At 38.8% G+C, this 20,049-nt stretch overlaps 1 protein-coding gene across 1 annotated transcript in view; it reads right to left on the bottom strand.

Annotated features, from left to right (window-relative positions):
• Positions 1–3,323: 3,323 nt before the first annotated feature.
• Positions 3,324–20,049, bottom strand: part of RHOBTB3 (Rho related BTB domain containing 3) — a 49,963-nt gene continuing 33,237 nt past the window's right edge. Inside the window, 4 exon segments of the mRNA XM_036020560.1 lie at positions 3,324–6,124; positions 12,210–12,306; positions 16,214–16,380; positions 19,777–19,950. Coding sequence (XP_035876453.1) covers positions 6,009–6,124; positions 12,210–12,306; positions 16,214–16,380; positions 19,777–19,950 — 554 coding nt within the window. The 3' untranslated portion in view covers positions 3,324–6,008.

Below are 20,049 nucleotides of genomic sequence, written 5' to 3'. Positions count from 1 at the left end.
ACTCTTAACCAACTATTATGTTTTGGAAATGGTGCCAGAGGGTACACAAAAAAAGAAGTAAGACACAAACAACCAGTATGTCCAGACTGGTACCCCAGAGCAGCTTAAGAACCCCTGATGTCTACTAAGGCCCCATATAAGATCAGCCTTTTTATCATATTCATGAAAAATAGTGAGGGTCATGAAATAGAAAGTTTTGTTGTTAATGGTGGTGGTACGCAGCTTAGGAAAATGTCCAGGCAATTCTTGATGCTTATCTATTTACTTTATTTGAATGATCTTTATATTTGAATTTTTGCCAAGGAAACGTCCTTTTACTTTCCTTGTAGTCAGGGAAAGCATTGGAACCTCTCTGGGGCACTGCAGCACTGTAGCCTGCCGTCCTCACAGCTGCTCAGGGTCCTATTTGTGGCCTCTCAGGGGCTGTCATGTCCTAACTCACTCTGAGGTAGTTCGTTCTTCAGAGGAAGTCACTGTGAGTTTAGAAAACCACCCTGCTCCTCCTCCACCCAAGGGGGCACAAGGCCCAAGAACAATGATGGTTTGTCCACCCAAGTGACCATGTGGAGAGAATTAGACATGACATTTCCAAGAAAATAAAAATCATCCACATAAATTTAATGAAAACTGGAACTGAGGAAATCATGGTTCTTCTTCTACAGCCTCAGTGTAACTAGAAGTGAAGGTGAAAGCAAGGCACTTGCAGTGAGGAGAAGGAAGGGAAAAGCACTCAGAAGTCTGAAGCCGACCTCTGTGAGGGGGGGACAGGGGCCAATTAGTAATTTCCTGTTGTCTGTGACAAGAATTCCTGGGGCTTATGAAACTGGGTTAACTAGACTTTGTCCTATAGACCTGTGGCTTAAAAAATTATTTATTGCCCTGACTGACATGGCTCAGTTGGTGGGGCAGGTTGCAGGTTCAGTTCCTGGTCAGGGTGTGTGACTGGTTTGCAGTTTGATCCCAGGTTGGGGCATGTACGAGAAGCAACGGATAGACGTTCCTCTCTCATATTAATGTTTCTTTCCCTCTCTTCCTCTCTCCTTTCCCCTCTCTCTAAAAATGAATAAAATCTTAAAAAATTATTTATGAATGTGCTTCAACATTGCTTCCAATTCTTAAGGGAAGCTGAATATTTTTTAAAAAATCAGAAAATGGAAGGGTAGACAATTTTCAGACAAAATATAGTATATTGTGACAGAGTAGCAAAACCTGTCATTGTAAACAAGACAGGCACTAAGTCATAGATGAGGGACTAAGCTCAGCTTTAAGGAAAATGTACTGTTTTGGTTAGTTTGTTTTTGAGAAAGTCTTCTCCTGAGGACCTTTCTAGTCCAAGTTTCCAACAAAAAAGGAGAAACTCAGATCCCATCTGCTTCCCACTTAATTTTTATAAATATGTAATATACAGGGTCCAGCAGAAGTAACACCTGCTTGAGTGTGGCTGGCAGGATAATAATACTGGTGTAATCATTTATAGTTTTAATTTGAACATTTCACCTGAAATGTCATATGATGTGCTTCAGCATGATATTGTTGTTATACAATTACATGCTTACAATTTCATAATAAAAGATTTTATACTAAACAAGGGGTATTATTTGTGCCAGACCCATATTGTGTCCACTAAACTGCATGCTACTTCCTTAAATGGGAGTAAATAAGAGAGCTCTCTGAACACATAAATAAGAAAATGTTGACCCTCTCATATTAGTGCTGATCATTAGTTCATTGTTGAATGTTTATCTCTAATAGTAGGGCAAGACAACTAAGATTTTGAGAACATAGCCAGCTGCATGAGAGGGGCATCATTTGCATACAGTTAAAGAATTGTTTGCACAAAGTCAACACCATGTTTAACACTGGCAGCCATTTTCCCTTCATCATGTGCATTAAGAACTTTTCTGTTCTCCAAACGCATCATGCTGCCCAGGGTGCAGATGTCCTCAAGGATCATTTTGTACATGTTCTGCACCCCCTCAATGGTCTAACAGTTGATCACTTTTCCATTCTATGTTCATTAACTCCCCAGGCAGCCAGCCACCCTGGTGGCCTCGGGTCTCACACCAATGGACTCAGGCTACTCTGGACACAGAGCAAACATTAAGTGTGAACACACTTTCCACTGGCATTTGCAAGTTTTGACTCTTGTTCCAGCTGAGACAGTCTGACTTTTTCAGTGCCATTTATTTTAGACACACAGTCTGTGTCAGTCCCTGTGCTTTGCAGAAGGTTGGAGAATGGGTCACAAAGATAATCAAGACATGGTCCCTGCCCTCAAGTTATAGCCAAGTAGAGACCACCAACACATGAATTCCTAAAGTGCAGTAAGTGCCACAAAGAGTTAAGCGAATAAAGAGCTAAGAAAGACATGTGCAGAAACAACTAATTCTTCCTGGGAGAGTCATACAAAGCAAAAGAGAGATGATGCTTAAGTTGGGCTTTATGGGATATGCAGAAGTTTGCAAAGTGGAGGGGGAATGGGAACCCAAACCAAGTCACAGGAATTGTATGAAGTGTGCAAGTGTATAGACAGTCTGGAAAGTCAAAGAAGAAAAGCTGAGATTATGAAGGGCAGTGAAGACTGTGGAGGTTCCCCTACGGGCGACAGGTCAGACTTGTGTCAGAAACACGATTCCAATGGAACTGTGGAGGCCTTTCTGGATTTAGCAGCCTTTACTGGCAATTTGGGAGCCTCCTGGGGAGAGATTATATTGCACAGTGCACACTCCATCCGCATGTTATGGCTGTCTGGTCTTTCTTCAGCTCCTATCTGGGCTCCTCAGCTCTAGAAAGTTCCAGATTCTTAACTGTTATGCAGAAGCAACACTCAAGCCTGCAAGTAAGAGGACTCACTTCTATGCTAAATAATTATCAAAACATTTTTTTCATAAATAAAGGCAATTATTTTGTTAAGAAAAATTCTGGTAATACCTGTTAAATATAATTTTTTATATAAGCTATGATGTAAATTTTTTCTCTCATCACATGCATATGAGTTATCTATAATATCAGCAGTTCCCTAAAAATTTTACATATAATGGAAATTTTCTGTGCAACACAATTTTACTTGAAAAACACAAGGCAATATTACCAAATTAATTCCAGCATTTCAACATCCAAGAGAAAATAACTATAGAACACTATGGTAAACTTGTTTTTTAAAAAAGGTTTATTTGTTACAAAATGTTAAATACTAAAGCTAAAAACATATAAATTCAGATCAGGCTATATTAAAATACACACATACCCTTCCTTGCAAAATTATTAAAGATTGAATTAAACAGATGCTTTAAATAAAATAAAATACTCTTGAGGATATATTCGTATAATTAACTATATCAGTGTAGTGTAGTCTTTAAAATTATAGTTGAAAAGTTTCTCAGTCTCGGAGGTCAGATTTATCCAATTCTTCAGTTCTTTGCTACCACCCACTGTGAAGCCACCATGCTGGCTTGCACCGGATGAATTTCAGGCACGTTACTGAAACTTTTATATTACAAGCCTACTCTCCTATGATATGAACACAGAATAGTCAGAAGTATGCAAAGGGTTATATGAGGTGAAAACCTGGCCTGGGAAAAAAAGGAAAACCTGGCCTGGGACCAACAGCATCTTCTCTAAGTAAAATGACTGGTAAATACGTTGAAGCAGAGATCAGCATAGAGCACACATTCATCTAGAAACAGTCTTTCAATTAAAAATAAAATCAAAAGAGCACTCATTTCTCCACCATAGCTTATTTTTTAATGTCTTGTTATTTTAAATTCCGTTAATTCAGAAGTTTTAATCTAGATTTAAAAACTCATTTGATCACCGTTATGACCAGTTCTGGAGAACCGTCACATCTGCGTAGACGGTAAAGGCCTTTCATCATGAAAACTACACGCTGAGCACCCACAGAATACCACCTTGCAATTCAACTCCGGTCGAACAACCAAAAAACTAGCTGTGGTCTCTTTAAATGTTAAATAGTATTTGTAAGAATATATCTTGCCTTTGAACTTTTATTTTTCAATTTCCTAGATTAAGAGTTACTGATTTAGAACTTTAAGCGCTCTAATTAACATAGGGGTAAAAATATGCTTATGAAGAACCAAATGCTATCATTGCATTTTAAAAGTTCTTGAATGTGAGTGAATTTCTAGAAATCTACCACAGTATCTATTCTTTACAATGCTGTCCATATCAAGTGGGATTTGCCAAATTAACTCAAGTGATTAAAATACAAAAACCATAAAATGCATTATAGTAATCTTCATCAGCACAATTCAATTAAAATCAGGTTTCTTGAACGAAATGTGTAGGGAATTTTTATTGTTTCACTCTGACAGTGCTGGTGTACACCCAAGGACTAACTGTATGTGATTCCAATATATAGTAAAAACTGTTAAATCAAACCTTGGAGCAGTTGGAAAACTATATGTATTCTAAAATAACCGGAAATTAAAAGAAAAATATATCCAATACTGAATTATTTTACAGATGAAAATGATAGTAACAATAGCATTCAGGTTTGCCATCTCTCAGTTTGTGGGCTTCCAGTGTAATTATTTCTGTTGACACACAATACAAGAGAATTTATAATTCTGTCCTCTATCCTAGTATCATTTTCTCTACTTGTAACAAGTCTTTCATTTCTAGCCTTTCTTTTAACTTACTGGGTAATCTTGAAGGACAAAATTCATGCTACTCATCATCAAATAACCTTGTGGTCCTCAGAAACAATCTAAGCTACCAATGTCCTAATCTTAGTAAATACACTAAAACAAAAACATCTGAGGCTTCGACAGTAAGTTCTCTAAAAAACCATTTTTTCCCATGAGCATTTATAAATACATATTAAAGTCACACTGGTCAGTCACTCTTACCAATATCCTGGTCTTTCAGAATGATCAAGAAAGTATTTGCTCATCTGGGATAGACAGGACCTGAGTGTTTTAAAGATAAGATAACAAAAGGCGTTTCTCACTTGCCAGTGAGGTGGCCCCAGAGGCCCTTGGGTGAGATGAATTTCCCCAAAGATCCCAGAATCCCCATTTGCTCTCTTCCCTTCAGAAAGCCTCCTGCTCTTCCCTGGACAGCAGTGCCTCTTTTCTGCTTTCAGGGACAAGGATGTTTGAGCGAGAAAACACAGTACCTATCCCGCTACAAGACCAACATAATTTGGGGGGGTCCAGTACAAACTGAAAAGGCAAGGCCCTTCTTCAAACATTATTATGAATTTCAAGACGGTGACGGCAGAGCACTGAACAAGCAAGCAGGGGCCCATTTAAGCCTACAGCCCGGTCCAGTTGCACAGGTGGCCTGGCTGTGGAGTCACCCCTGTTTAGATTTCCTGCCTAATCAGAATCCCAGGGAGAAGACGAGGTGGCTCAGTTGGGTTGTTTAGACAAAAAACAGAACTTTTTTTTCATGATCATTCAAACACTGTCACTGATTTGGAACTAAGTGCCATTTCACATTCAAAATCTCAGGCAACCTTTGATTCCTAAAGTCTCAGGTTGGTCAGTCCTCCCCTAGATTTTTCACTACAGAAATAGTCAGACTAGGTCTTTAAATACCCCTTATTTTAACAGAGCAATTAATCAGACATGATAAAATGTATTAATCCTATGTGATTTTTTTAAGCTAAACATTTCTTAACTGGGGTGGGTATTAATGTCACTAAAGCAACAGGGCATCTTCAAGGGAATAAGTAGCTGTACAACAGCTTTACACACTAGGGTAAAGCCTTAGATTTAGCCTATGATGTATGTTGTTCCCTTTTAAGATCACAACAGTTTCTGTCAAAGAGAGCTAGTAAACTCATTAAGCTGTATGGTAGTTTTTTAACACCATAATATATATATATATATATATATACACACACACACATACACATATATATATATATATATATTTTGTTTTTTAACACCCATGTTTCAGTCACAAGAATTAACTGGAACCCAGAGGTATCCCATTCTTCATAATAATATTTTTGAAAAGTGTATGTATATAAAAGTACCAGGTTACATTACTAAGCAACGACATTTCCGGGAGTGAATATACTTCCTGTATTCCGCAAGCTGCTTCAAGTACATATTCGATGGCCATCTGTGCTTTTCAACAAAACTGCGTTCTTCCACTAAAATTTTTAGAAAAAAAATGTTAATTTATTTTATTTAGGATCAAGTTTGGGCATTAATTGTTAGTTTCTTATTTAATAGATGACATCCAAGCTCTGTTACACACCCTCTACACCTCCCTCAAGCCTTCCTAAATCATTGAATACAATTTGGTTATATCAGTCATCAGGATACATCTTGTTCATTGCTTCATTTTTTTTTCATTTAATTGTTTTTTTTTTTTCCTTTGTAGCTAACTCAACCTTTCAAACTCTTTAAAACATTTTTTTTTCCTCACCCAAGGGCATTTTTTTTTTTCATTGCTTTTAGAGAGAGAGAGAAACATTGATGCACAAGAGACATCAATTGGTTGCTTTCTCTCCCACACACTGAGCAGGGAGGGAACCCACAATCTGGGTATGTGCCCTAACAGGGAATCAAACCCGAGACCTCTCAGTCTATGGGATGGCACCCCAACCAACTAAGCCACACAGGCCAGGGCAACCTTCCAAACTCTTTCAAGACCTATCAGTTTTATCTTCCAAGACAGAGTTATCAAATAATCTATGCATTCCTGCAGTGTTGTTGTTGTCGCTGCCCTGGAGACCTTTTCTTCAGCGCTTGCGTCAGACGGCTCTCTAGGCCAGGCCTGCTCCATGCTTTTGTGCTGGATCCCTGCACTCTGGACTCCAGTCCTTCACTTTGTTTATTCTCTAGTTTTGGTGAAGCAGAACCTTTATTACACAAGTGGCAAACACAAGGCCTGTGGGCCGAATCCGGCCCTACACCTTGTTTTTTATTCAGCCCAGCACCTTGTTTCTACCTAGAGACAGTGTGGAGCTCTTTGCCCCTAGTTAAGGAGTAGTTACATTTACACAGTCCTGAAATTATATTCGGCCCTTTGAAGGCAACTGTGAGGCTGATGTGGCCCCCCCTGAAAATGAGTTTGACACCTCTGCTTTATTAGCTTCCTGAAAAAGGTGAGTACATCAGAAGTATTTTTGCTTACGATGAAATGACTTCAATCTACCCTCACATACAATTTAGGATTTGGTTTGGTATAGAATCCTAGGTGAAAAACTTTCCTCAGAATGTTGGAGGCAGCATGCTACTGCTTTCTAGTTTCCAGGGCTGCTAAGAACTCCACTACCATTCAGATTCATAGTCCTTGTTAAGTAATATGTGTGTTTTTTTTAATCCTGTAATGTTTTCAATTTTTATCAATTTATAGTTGGCATTTTTACAGGTCTCAACAGCATACCTTGTTCATTAAGCTGAGCACTTAGCGGACGCTTGCACTTGGCTGACCCAAGGCCTTCACTGCCGGGATAGACAACCTCTTGTATCATTTCTTGGTAATTTTCTCCCACTTTTTTTTTGTATTAACTTCTATTATTCAGGATCTTTACCTTCTGGATTGAGCCCCCAACTTTTTCTTTGTTTAAACTTTCTTTCCTGTCTATCTTTTTGTCCTACTTTCTGGGAAATTTCATTACCTTTATCTTTCAACTATTTTATTAGTTGAGTTTTTTGCTATCATATTTCTAATTTCCAAGAATGGCTTATTCTTTTATTGCTTTTTGTAAATTGTAAAATACACATGAAATAAACCATCTCAACTATTTTAAGTGCACAATGTATGCTGAGTAACCTAAGTACATTCAGGTGGCTGTGTAACTAAGCTCCAGAACCCTTTCCAAACTGCAAAACTGAAACTCTGCCTAGTGACCAACAGCTCCATCCCCACCCAACCCCAGTCCCTGGAAACCACCCCTCTACTTTCTGTCTTTACATCTACTATTCCTTTTTAGTAATATTCTATCCCTGCTTTTTATGGATGTATATTTCTTATTCTTTGAGGATAGTTTTAAAGGTTTTTTTTTTTAAAGGTTTTCTCCTACTCCTTGTGTCTCTTTATTCCTCTAAGTTCCTTCTTGTGAGATAACAGAAAATATGCACATGTAATCATCTCTGTACCCAGTTCTTGGTCTAGAGCTCCTGAAACCCCCATAATTTCCTCAGCAAAAGAGCACTAGGAGTGTCTTTTGTTCTAACACATGGTCTTTAACCCCTGTTTCAAGGTTCCTGAAACCTCTGTAATTTCCTGGGTGACAATGGTGTCATTTATGGTAATGAGGCAACCCGGGCTGGGCTCCTGGATGAGGGCTGACCACTGAAAGGCCATGATTAAAAGCTTGGACTTTTCAGCCACGCCTTCCTGCTGCCCCCAACATTTTCTTAAGAAAATGACTGAAAATGGAGTTCATGATCAGTCATGCCAACATAGTGAAGCCCCCATAAAATTCCCAAACTACAAGGTTCAGAGAGCTTCCAGGTTGGTAACTACATCTATGCACAGAGGAGGACACTCCCCCACAGCTCCACTGGGACAGAGGCTCCGGCACTCGGGATCCTCCCTGACCTCACTCGATACATCTCTTCATCTGGCTGCTCATCTGTATCCTTTAATAAACTGGTAAACTTAGGTAGCCAATCTAGCAAATTAACTGAACCCAAGGAAGGGGTCGCTGGAACCTCTGATTTATAACCAGTTGGTCGGAAACACTGGACTTGCAACTGGTGTCTGAAGTGTGGTGGGGGACAGTCTTGTGGGACCGAGTCCCTGACCTGTGGGATCTAACCCTCTCACTATCTCCAGGTAACGTCAGAACTGAGTTAAATGGTAGGTCACTCAGCTGGTGGTGAGGAGAACCACCAGCTTAATGTTGGGTTCATTGAAAGAATTTCCAAATAATTGCAACTATACTTTTTTTTTGTACCACCCTCTGATGCTTTAATTTCGTGCCCAGGCTATGGAGGTAGCAAACATGTGGCTGCCAGAATTCTAGAATCTGGATACAGGAAAGAGGCTGGATGTTTACTATGAAATGTGCACACTTTCACCTAACCCCCATGTTTTCAGTCCAGCTCCCTGCCTGATCTCAACTGTACTCAGAGTGCATGATTTTATAACTTTTTTGGTTTCATTTGTTCAGGAATGAACCTCCCATCTCCAATGATGATGAAGGAGCAGCAGTTACCACCTTCCTGGGTGGTATGGTGTGTGGTAAAGCTGTCTCAATCAACATTTAAGTAATTGTACTGCTTTCAGCCCCAAGCCTCATCTGCTTTCTAAAACACCTGGTCCCTCGAACGCTGAAGGTTTTTGGTATTTCGCTGGGTGAATCAGCTTGTTTCTCATCATTATTCCCTTCTGCGGGCACTCAGGCTTCCTTCTGCTAAGTCGGTTTCCACTCCTCCACCCACCCTAACTTAGATTAACAAGGTCTGGATCCAGGCTGTTGGGCCCAGACAAGAAAAACTGAATTAGCTGCTCAGGGAAACTAATTTTAGTTTCATTAGGAAGCAAAGGTGATATAGAACAGATCCCTCAGTTAAGATAAAAGAAAAAAGTTATCACAGATGAGCTCTGGCCAACACCACCACCACTGACAAAACAAGACAAAAAAATACTCTCTATAATATAAAATGCATAGTACAATATTCAGCTAAATTAAACTAGAATAATGATTTCATTAATGCCGAAGGTAACTTATATTCCTGTGCATTGCTATTTGTCTTCATGAGTCCAGTATAGAAAATGTCTAATATTTAATGAGCTATTTAACTGAATTCTGATGCATCAGTGCCAGAATTGATGAGATCTTTTCCAGTCTCACTTTGAATTTCTAAATAACTCTAAATAAGAAAAATTCCCAGTTAAGAGAAAATAATTCTAATAATAATTTGATAATTTTTGAAACTGAAAACAGGCAATTCTTTAGGAAAGCTATAGAGTGATTGTGACAAGAACCCTCCTGAACTTCAGGTGACCGTGAGAAGTAGGTCAAGTGTGAGGCAACAGAGGGAAGTGACTGTCACGGCCTGGAGGGCATGCTCCTTTACACAGGCAGCTACTGCTTATTCCCGGGGGTTGTCATGTGGGAAGATGGGCCCAGAGCAGTCGGATCTTCCAACTTTTCAAAAGAGGCCAAAATTTTGGATTTTTTGAAAGTGACAATGCTATGGTTTTTAAATGCTGACACTAAATTAAAACAAACAAGCAAACAAAAACCATGTGGTCTAAATAAAACCCCTTGGCAGGCTACATTCGACCCACAGACTACCACTTTGTGACCACCAGTTTAGACTATCAAATTTTCCCTTATCCACAGAGGCTTTTGTATCTCTGCCCAAGAGAACAGTCACGGCAGGTCCCAGACAGAGCAGGTACCACTGGTCAGAGCACCTGTGATACCTTTTAGCTCCCCTCAAAGGAGCAGAAGACAGTCACTGACGCAGCCTCATCTTCTCACCCTGTCTTTTCAAATATGCCCTGGGGTCCTGCTTCTCACTATGCCAGGTGGTCAGAACATACTTGTAAATCGTTTTGTAAGTAATAAAATAAAAATTAATAGCTCAAAGGATTTATAGATCATCCTTCTCCCAAGGCTGTAATAGCATTCTCCATGTGTATCATATAAGGTAGTGAGTGGAAAATAATCGTATTCTTTGTTTTCAAATGAAGGTAATCTGAGGTGGCAAAATGAAGGTGCTTCTAAAATCAAAATGTCCATTCATTTCAACTGACTTCTGAAAAAAATAACTGTATAAGAATGTCCCTACCAACAAACAGCAAGCAGAAATATGCCTTATCTTTACGAATGGGCTTTTTGTTCATTTCTTGCACAATGCAAGTGGTTAGTAAATATCTAGTGTTCTTTGATTTATTATGTTCCTTTCTGGCACTAAGGGTTGAATTCTATGTGAAGAGGCTTCCAGCAGGCACTCAGTGTTTGCTGACTGGCTGAATGTCTGCCAAGACATCTGCCAAAAACTGTATTTTTTGGTTGCCTTAACTGTACAACAAGTAGCCAAATGAAACCAGGGGTTTTTTAAGCAGCAGATTCTCTTTTATAAGTAAAATACATGTAGAAAGCTGATATAAAGCAGATAGAAATGGAACTGCTCTGGTTGAAGGTAAGAGGGAAAACTCCAAGAAGTGCAAATGTAGCCTTCTCTTCCCTTTATTTCCCTTCACTCCCCCGTCTTCCTGCACCTACTCCCCACCCTCTGCCCCACCTCAGAAGATCTTCAGGCATCTCCAAGGAGAGTTTTCCATTTAGAGTTTGAATTTACTTGAACTAGGGGATCTTTTAATTTCCTTCTAATTTTATTATTCCTTGAGCCTATTCTAGGTAATAACATGAGCAGATCTTTGTACTAAAGTGATTATTTACCCTGATGACTAGTCTATTTTTTCATTTTCTTTCCTCTTATGTAACAACTGAGAAGCTCAACCTTTGATTGGTTTTAATCTTGATAATTTATCTTTAAAATTATACTATGCATACTCTCTGCTAAGTTTAAAAAAATTTCTTTTTATTTATTGATTTTATTAAAAAAAGGAAAGGGGAGAGACAGAGAGAGACAGAAACATTAACTTGTTGTTCAATGTACTTATGCATTCATTTGGTTGACTCTTACATGTGCCCTGACCAGAGACTGAACCTGGCAACCTTGGCTTATCAGGATGACGCTCTAACCAACTGAACTACCCAGCGAGGGTCAGTAAGTTCTGCAGCACTAGTTGATCTCTAAAAAATTGTTATTCTCAGGTAATACAGTGAATTCCTACATAGATATACCTAATAGAGATATCAGTACAATAAAACTACATATTATAAATAATATACAACAATTACAATTTCTTTTTTTTTTTTTTTACAATTTCTTTATAATAAAAATGTTTTTCAATCTGCACTGTTTAAATTTTGCCTCTGATTTGGGTAGATAAAACCAAGATATTTTTTATCAACTCCAAATGCTGCTTGAGGCTACCTTATCTCTACACTTCAGGGGAAAAATGCATTTAAAAATCATGGGAGCTATCATCATTAAAACACTTCTTGTGTAATACAGATAAAGCTACTTACACAACACAGGTGACTAGTTAAAGTGTCCTAAAGTACACTCTGCATATTTAAGAGGAATGTATTACACTGACTTTTTAATTTTTTAAAACCACTATTTCTACAAATTATGTCGCAAATATAAGAACAAAGAACATAAAGTTTTCTTTCAACACAGTAATTGGCAATCTACCTGAAAGATCCTGAAATTCAGGCTTTTGACTGAAGATGAGGTAGTTAGTGGCAATGAAATGAAGTAGCCAGGTTGAAAGGCAATCAGAATGGTGAAACTGCAAGAAAAATGGAAAGTGAAACAGCATTGTACACAATGACCAGCATTCTGATGATTAGATTAGAGAGAATGGTCTGGGAGAACTCATGGAGAGCCCAAATCCATGTTTTATGGTCTATGTTTGATGCAGCCTTCAGCCTACTCTGACAACAGAAAGAAAAAAGGAACATTAATAACACATAAATAATAAAATTACAACAGTGAATAAACTGAATCAAATGAATAACAAGCTACTGCTGCTGCAGTGGCTGAATATCTTTAAGCAGATGTGTGACTGCATTCATGGTTCACAAAGACTATTCTTGAGGTTCTTAAGGATTTAGTTTAAGCTTTTCATCTAAGGTCATGGCCTTCACTCACTGCATCTGTGTCTGTGCAGAGGTATAAAATTATGGTTAGCAAAGGCATATACACTTGACCATATCTAAACAAATCTACCCAACGAGCAAGCCAAAAATTATTCTGGGGAGGAAATGTCATCCACCTAAGGTTATGGGAGGCAAAGCATACTAAATATTTCTGTGAGAACGTATGTTTGAATAGTTGCTTTTAACTCAGAAGTACTATTACACTGAGCAGGATTCCCAGCATATTTCTCATTCTTACCTTCAACGGCTAACAGAGGGGGAACTTACAGCAACCTGGCCATGACATCATCACCTTGGACCAATCCAGTGATACTCACCGATCCATCTAACCACCCAATTCAGATTACAATAACTTGCTATCAGGCAACTTTGGTACATGAGTATAGTTCTTTTTATTATTGTTGTGGTTAGAGTACACATAAAACTTACCATGTTTAAGTATATGGTTCTGTGCAACATGTACATTCACATTATTGGGCAACCATTACCTTTATCTATTTTCAGAACTTTTTTTTATCACCCCAAACTGAAACTCTTTACCCATTAAATAAAACATCTCCTTTCCCCTATCCCCGGTCCCCATCAACAACTATTTTATTTTACCTTTATGAATTGGACCATTCTAGGGTCCTCATATAAGTTGAATTACACAGTATTTGTTCACTTTCTGTCTGGTTTATTTTACTCAGCATAATGTCCTCAAGGTTCCTTCATGTTGCAGCATGTATTAAAATTTCATTCTTTTCAAGGCAGAGTAATACTCCATTGTGTGTGTAGAACACATTTGGCTTACCCATTCATCTACTGATGGACATTTAGGTTGTTTCCACTCTTAGGCCAAATATAGCTCTTTTAAGGACACTCAAAATTATTACTTAAAAATAAGTAATTGTAAGTTGAAGAAAGATTTGTAACCTCAAATCTTTTTTTAAAAATTTATTTTCAGAGAGAGGACAAGGGAGGAAGAAAGAAAGGGAGAAACATCGATTGCTTGTCTCTCACACAACCCCTACTGGGGCCCTGGCCTTGCAACCCAGCCATGTGCCCTGGCCAGGAACTGAACTGGAGCTCACACCAGCACCACACCAGCTGAGCCACACCAACTGAGCCATACCAGCCAGGGCTATAATCTCAAATTTTAAGAAAGAAACTCAAATATTGCTCTTTCAGAAGGTTACAATGTAAGACTACTTTAACATGTAAATTGATAGGTCCTTCTGATTTTTATGAAACGAAATCAGAATTTTTTAGTTGTACGAGAATTAATAGGTCATCTAATCTCACATTACATTTTAACAATTATTTTTTCACCTTATCTTTTAGAAGATGAATGTGAATGATCTCAAGGGAGTAGAGCAAGAACATGTAGCTGTTTTAACAGAATACTATTAGATGAATAACATACCAACAAAAGTTCAGAACATTGCCTAATGGCTGTGACTTGCAAAAAGAAGGGAGATCACAGAAATGAATTGCTGCCTACAAAAATATAGTTCAAATGCTGAATTTTATTTTTAACCAAAATTGAAGACATAATTGTGGGCTCTTGGCAAGAGATGGAACACATCTCGGTATAAACTACTTTTAGAGAAGAATGTGTGCTGACCTGAGAAAAGAGGTTTAGACAAATAACAGAATAAAAAAGAAGAGGCATTAAAAAACTATAAACCAAATGCTACAGCATTTAACAGCTCTGTAAAGAATAATAATGGAGAAGAAAGTACCAAGAACTCACTAGGAAAATGTCAGAAACAAAACTGATGTCCTGAAGCAGCCAAATATTAATGCACAGATTATAAAGAAGTTGAATTTAAAACTTTAATATGAAAGTAAATAGGACTTCATAGGAATCAGCAAATTTGGCTGGATAGAGTTGAAAGGGGAGTAGAGATAAGAAAATCTCTCCCTTAATCCGAAGGAACTGATTTGATTAAGGGAAAGAAGCCTCTATTATATGTTAAGAGTTAAAGTTGATGGAAATACATGGACCTCAAGGTAGACTCAAGGTAAGGGATTGACAGGGGAAGTAGAAGCAGGAGTGAGAGAACGCCAAAGCTGCTCATCTACACTGAAGGTACGAATGATGCTTTCCTGACACACAATACAAACCTGACAGAGATGATAGAAGGACTGGAAATTTCGACTACTCACAGAGCTCCAAAGTCTAAATTTGCTAAAAGACAATTTCACCTCCTAGTAAGTCAGAGAAACAATGAGGAAAAGGTTAACTAAATTCCAACCACAGGATGAACTGGCTAGTAAAGTAGAACCTCAAACCAGAAAATTAGAAGAGAACTTGGAAGAGCTGATTATCCTGCTATCTGGGATCCATAATTCCAAATTAGGGACCATCAGCAACAGAAGAGAGAAAAACTGGTAAATGTAGGCTTAATCTTAGCAAACAGAAAAGTCATCAGAAACAAGCAGTAAAATTTAAAGAGTTATCTTAGAATTTTAAAATTCAAGAGAAAAAATATGGATAATCACATAATCAGAAACCACACTGTCAGGGAAAAGAAGTCAGGAAAAATTTCTGACAACACAGTCCTAAATGATGCTGATGAGGAACCGTGTGTGTGTGTGTATTTGGGTGGGAGGGAGCACGTAAAAGAAATCAGTGCAACCACACAGGAAGTTTTCTTATGTATGAACTATCTACTTAAAAGAATACTATAAGATAAGAAGTTTGTGTCCCTTTTTAAAAAGTAGGACAGACTTGTTAGAATAGAATGGAGATGGTACATCAAAAATGAACTGAGGTTGTGAAAATGCTAGGCAGAATAAGAATGCATTTTTAAATGAAATCTAGAGGGTAGCTCTTTATCCCAAGCTCCATGTGAATATATCATAATTAGCTGAATGCATAAACTCTGTCTGTTCCCTAGAATGTGCAGCAATACAATGATTAAAAACAAAGGGGCCCTGAGCTTAGCAGAGGTCAGGAGGCCTGGCATACTGCAGTGATTCTCAACTCAAACATTTCTACCAAATATATTCCTGATACCTGGAGATGTATCAACAAAAGGTGGTTTGAAAGGATTAACGAGATACACCAATACCTCCTACAAACAAATGAAACTTCAAAAACAGATTCATGAAGTGGATGAATGAATGAACAAACAACTGAGTTCAGCCTAATCAACTCTATCAGTATGAATGGACCGATCCTGTCATTTTCCTTTCAGGAACCCTAAGATGTGATCATTTGGGGGAAATTCAATATAAATTCTATTTCCTATAACACTGACATGACACAATAGAGCTCCACATTCAAATGACTCTAATAACAGCCACCACTTAGCTGAAAAATTCCTATCAGCAAATTCTACCTCCTTAGAAAGGGACCATTCAAAAACCCTATCTTCAAAATTACCCAGCCATGGAAATTATTGTGACGACATTTTAGCCTCATTTAGCCAAACGTCCACTCTAAGACAGCTACCAATAATATCTCTCTTAGTAGGAAGCAATTTTAAAAGAATATAATTTTATGACATTTTTAGAAAACCAAATAAGCAGAGGCATAGGGCCCATTACCTTGGCTTTCTTGAGCAGGTCGACTATGTCGAGGCTCATGGACGCCAGCTCCCTGCTTGGCATGCTCTGCAGCTGCGTGATGATGAACAGCTCGCAGATGTGCTGCAGTCTGGACACCTGATACATCTCAGCACAGATCAGGAGGCACATGGCCTGGAAAATGCCAGCTGATGCGAAAAAGGGAAATAAGAGAAAGTGGACAATAAAACCATTTCTTTTATGACCTAAAACCAAACAACAATAACAGAAAAAAAACACACACACAAAAACTGCTGACTGTGTCACATTCTGTTTCTCCTAGAACAGAATGCCTAGGAGAAAACCTTGGAGCAGTCAGCATTCTAAACACCATTAAAAAAAGAGGTTAAGCCTTTGCACTCAGAAGCGGGCCTGCGTGTTGTTTTTGTTTTCAGTTCTCCAGAGGGGGAGACTGTACAACTGCCCTTAATGATCAGCTCCAGAGCTATGGGGTCATTCCCTCTGCTAACTAAACCGAAGCCTTGCAGTTCTTCTACTTCTGGCTTTAGTTCCAGATTTGTTTTATTTTAATTGTGGTAAAACAAACATAACATAAAACTTACCATTAACCATTTTTTCCAGTTTTACTGAAAAATAACTGACGTGCATCACTGTGTAAGTTTAAGGTGTACAGCATGATGGTTTGATTGACATATACTGTAAAATGATTACCACAATGTTTAGTTAACAGCCATCATTTCATACGGATACAATAAAAAAGAAAAGAAAAAACTTTTCTTCCTGTGATGAGAAGTCTTAGTATCTACAATCTTAACAACTGTCCTAGGTATACAGGAGTGCCAACTACTGTCACGTTGTACGTTACATCTCCAGTACTTATTTATCCAACACCTTCTTCCAATTACCCCTCCATCACCCTGCCAATAACCATTTTTAAGTGTGCAGTTCACTGGTGTTAAGTATATTCACATTGTTGGACATCCATTACTACTGTCCATCTTTGGAGCTCTTATGTCATTCCAAACTAAAATTCTGGGTCCACAAACAATAGCTCCCCACATGCCCCTCCTTCCAGCCCAGGCAATCACCTTGGTGGGGCCCCCTCCCCCACAATTCCCTATAAATCTGCTTCTCTTTACTGTTGTTTTTTCCCTTGCCATTTATTTCCCTTATACCTCCCTCCCCACCACAATCACCACACTGGTGTCCATGTCCATGAGTCCTTTTACGTTTTTGCTTGATCCCTCCATCTTCTAACCTCCCCCCTGCACTGCCTCATAGCTGTCAGCCTACTTTCCGCCTATGACTCTGTCTCTGTTTTGCTTGTTAGTTCAGTTTGTTCATTAGATTACACACATGAGTGAAATCATATGGTGTTTGTCTTTCTCTGACTGGCTTATTTCACTTAGCATAATGTTCTCAGGGTCCATCCATGCTGTCCAAATAACATCTGTCTGTGGAATAAATCCGATTTTTTAATGTAAGCCTCTTATCCCCCCTTAAATTCTTTATATTTTGTATTTAGGAACCAAGAATGTTGTGTATGACATTTAACATAATGACTAGATTATCTTTCTTTCTGTGATTTTCCCCATGCGAATATTCCAGGATCCAGCTTAACTTTTTGATTATTCATTTTCACTCATTTTCTCCCTACACTTTTTACAATTTTTTAAGTGTTTTGTCCTATAGTTATTATTGCTTTTCTCAGCATTTTTTCTAATGAGCAAGGTAAAATCTAAAAATTAAAGCTTCAATTATTCTAATGAGAGGATGGCTGAGAAACTAAAGTTTATTATTCCAAATCTAGTCAAGTTTTTAATTTAATATACTATTTGCCAGTATCAAAATAATAAAACAGACAATAACACTCATTCTGATGAGAATCAATGCTTTTAGGTTTTTTTAAGATTTTATTTATTTATTTATTTATTTATTAGTGGGGAAAGGAGGAGAGGGAGAGAAACATTAATGTGTGGTTGCCTCTCGTACATTTTTTAATTTTTATTTTTATTAATGACTTATTTATGCTATTACAGTTGTCCTATATTTCACCCCTACATCCCCTTCTGCCCAGCCCACCCCCCACTTGCAGTCGATCCCCTCACTGTCGTCCATGTCCATGGGTTCTTCATGTGTGTTCTTGACTAATCCCTCCACCTTTGTTCAGTCGGTCCCCACCTGCCCCCTTCCTCCTTACCACTGTCAATTATTCCATGATTCTGTGCCTCTGGTTCTCTTTTGCTCATTAGTTAATTCTGTTCATTAGATTCCTCTCATAAATGAGATCACACAATCACATGGTGTTTGTCTTTCACCATCTGGTTTATTTCACTTAGCATAATACTCTCCAGTTCCATCCATGCTGTCGCGAAAGGTAGGAGCTGCTTCTTTGTTTCTACTGCATATGCTTTTGTTTTTATTATGCAAAAATGATACGCCAGTCTTTTCCACTGACAGTAAGAACTGTCACTGGCTCCAAAATACTGTAGCTAACTGCAAGACCAAACCTTTATATTAGTTCAATTTAAAAGGGAATTTTCTTTTTTGAAGCTCTAAAATCTTTGACTACAGCACTCATGACCTGTTTTAAACTTTTTAAATAACAAACACATGATATCTTCCAAATCTAAAAATCAAAAGAGTACACCTGAAGGGAGATATGGTCTGAATTGTGTGTTTTCTTTTTATATTTGCTACGATGCCTGGCCTCATTCTGTAATCAGGGTATCAGGCCTGGACTAAGCCACCAGAGCCTTATTCTAGTTGTGTTTGTGGTGGGAGCCATCTGGTGGCCAGAGGGGGAAGATCATCAAAGGGGTCTCCTGTGCCTGCATCCCAAGGCTTTCAGGCCTGTGGAAAGGATTTTGCAGTTTCTCCAGCGTGCCTCCAGCTAGTGGAAACCTGTTAAGATCTCTTTCAACTTGTAGCTGCCACAGACGGTTAATTCCTGGTACAAAGATAATCAGTGAATAGGGAAAGAAATCCTGCAGTCGATCAGGCATTCTAAACATCTTAGAAAAAGTTTTCAAATAAGTCAGCTTTAGAAGAGTCTGACTTTAGGAGAAGTCAGAAGAATGCCTTCAAAGAGCCCACATCCTCTGGGCCAGAGAGATCACCAAGAAGGCCTCAGAATACTGAAAGTCCTCAGAACAGCCCTCGTCAAAATGCAGAGTCACAAAAGCAGTTGTCTGACCCTCTTCTCACGGAAGGGACAGTGCCGCAAGGAGCTTTCTGTCCCAATCTGTAGAACTGGAGTAGTCACTGGGTCGGTCCTACAGGACACCTCCATTTCCAGGGTACCCATGAGGGCCACCATGCTGCTGGCGCCACCAGGGACCTGACGTGAACTGATGTCAGAGTCGGAGAGCCCGCAGGAGGTTCACAATCATGGCTCAGCCACTTACACCGACTGAAATTCACTGTTGTCCCAATACTACCTCCACCTGCTCAGCACACTCCATGATGTCAACTCTGATAAACCTTAGCTGAAAACAGGTTTCATGTGAAGCGATTTATTGAAATGGGTGACAAGGAGAGAAAGAATTGTTAGCTATTATCAAACCTTTATTTATACTGCTCACCTGGGCAACAGGAGTCTGTGTATAAGTACTCTAAGAATGACAAGAAAGTCTCTTTGGAAACACCGTAAACTGGAATCAGAAGGCTCTTTGCTTCCATGTAATTCCCGTTAAACATGGCTGCCATCACCTCACAGCGTGCCACCAGGATGGCCCTGTGGGCTGGCACCGTCGTACCTGCGTGGTTCCAAAGGGAAACTAAGTTAAGTGAGATGAGCTGGCAGAATTATTACTGTAGCAACTTCCCTTGTGATTAGACTGCTACTGCATGAGGCA

Source organism: Phyllostomus discolor, chromosome 3, assembly GCF_004126475.2.
Source record: "Phyllostomus discolor isolate MPI-MPIP mPhyDis1 chromosome 3, mPhyDis1.pri.v3, whole genome shotgun sequence".
In the NCBI taxonomy this organism is placed as follows: domain Eukaryota; kingdom Metazoa; phylum Chordata; class Mammalia; order Chiroptera; family Phyllostomidae; genus Phyllostomus; species Phyllostomus discolor.
This window is presented reverse-complemented; position numbering and strand designations above follow the sequence as displayed.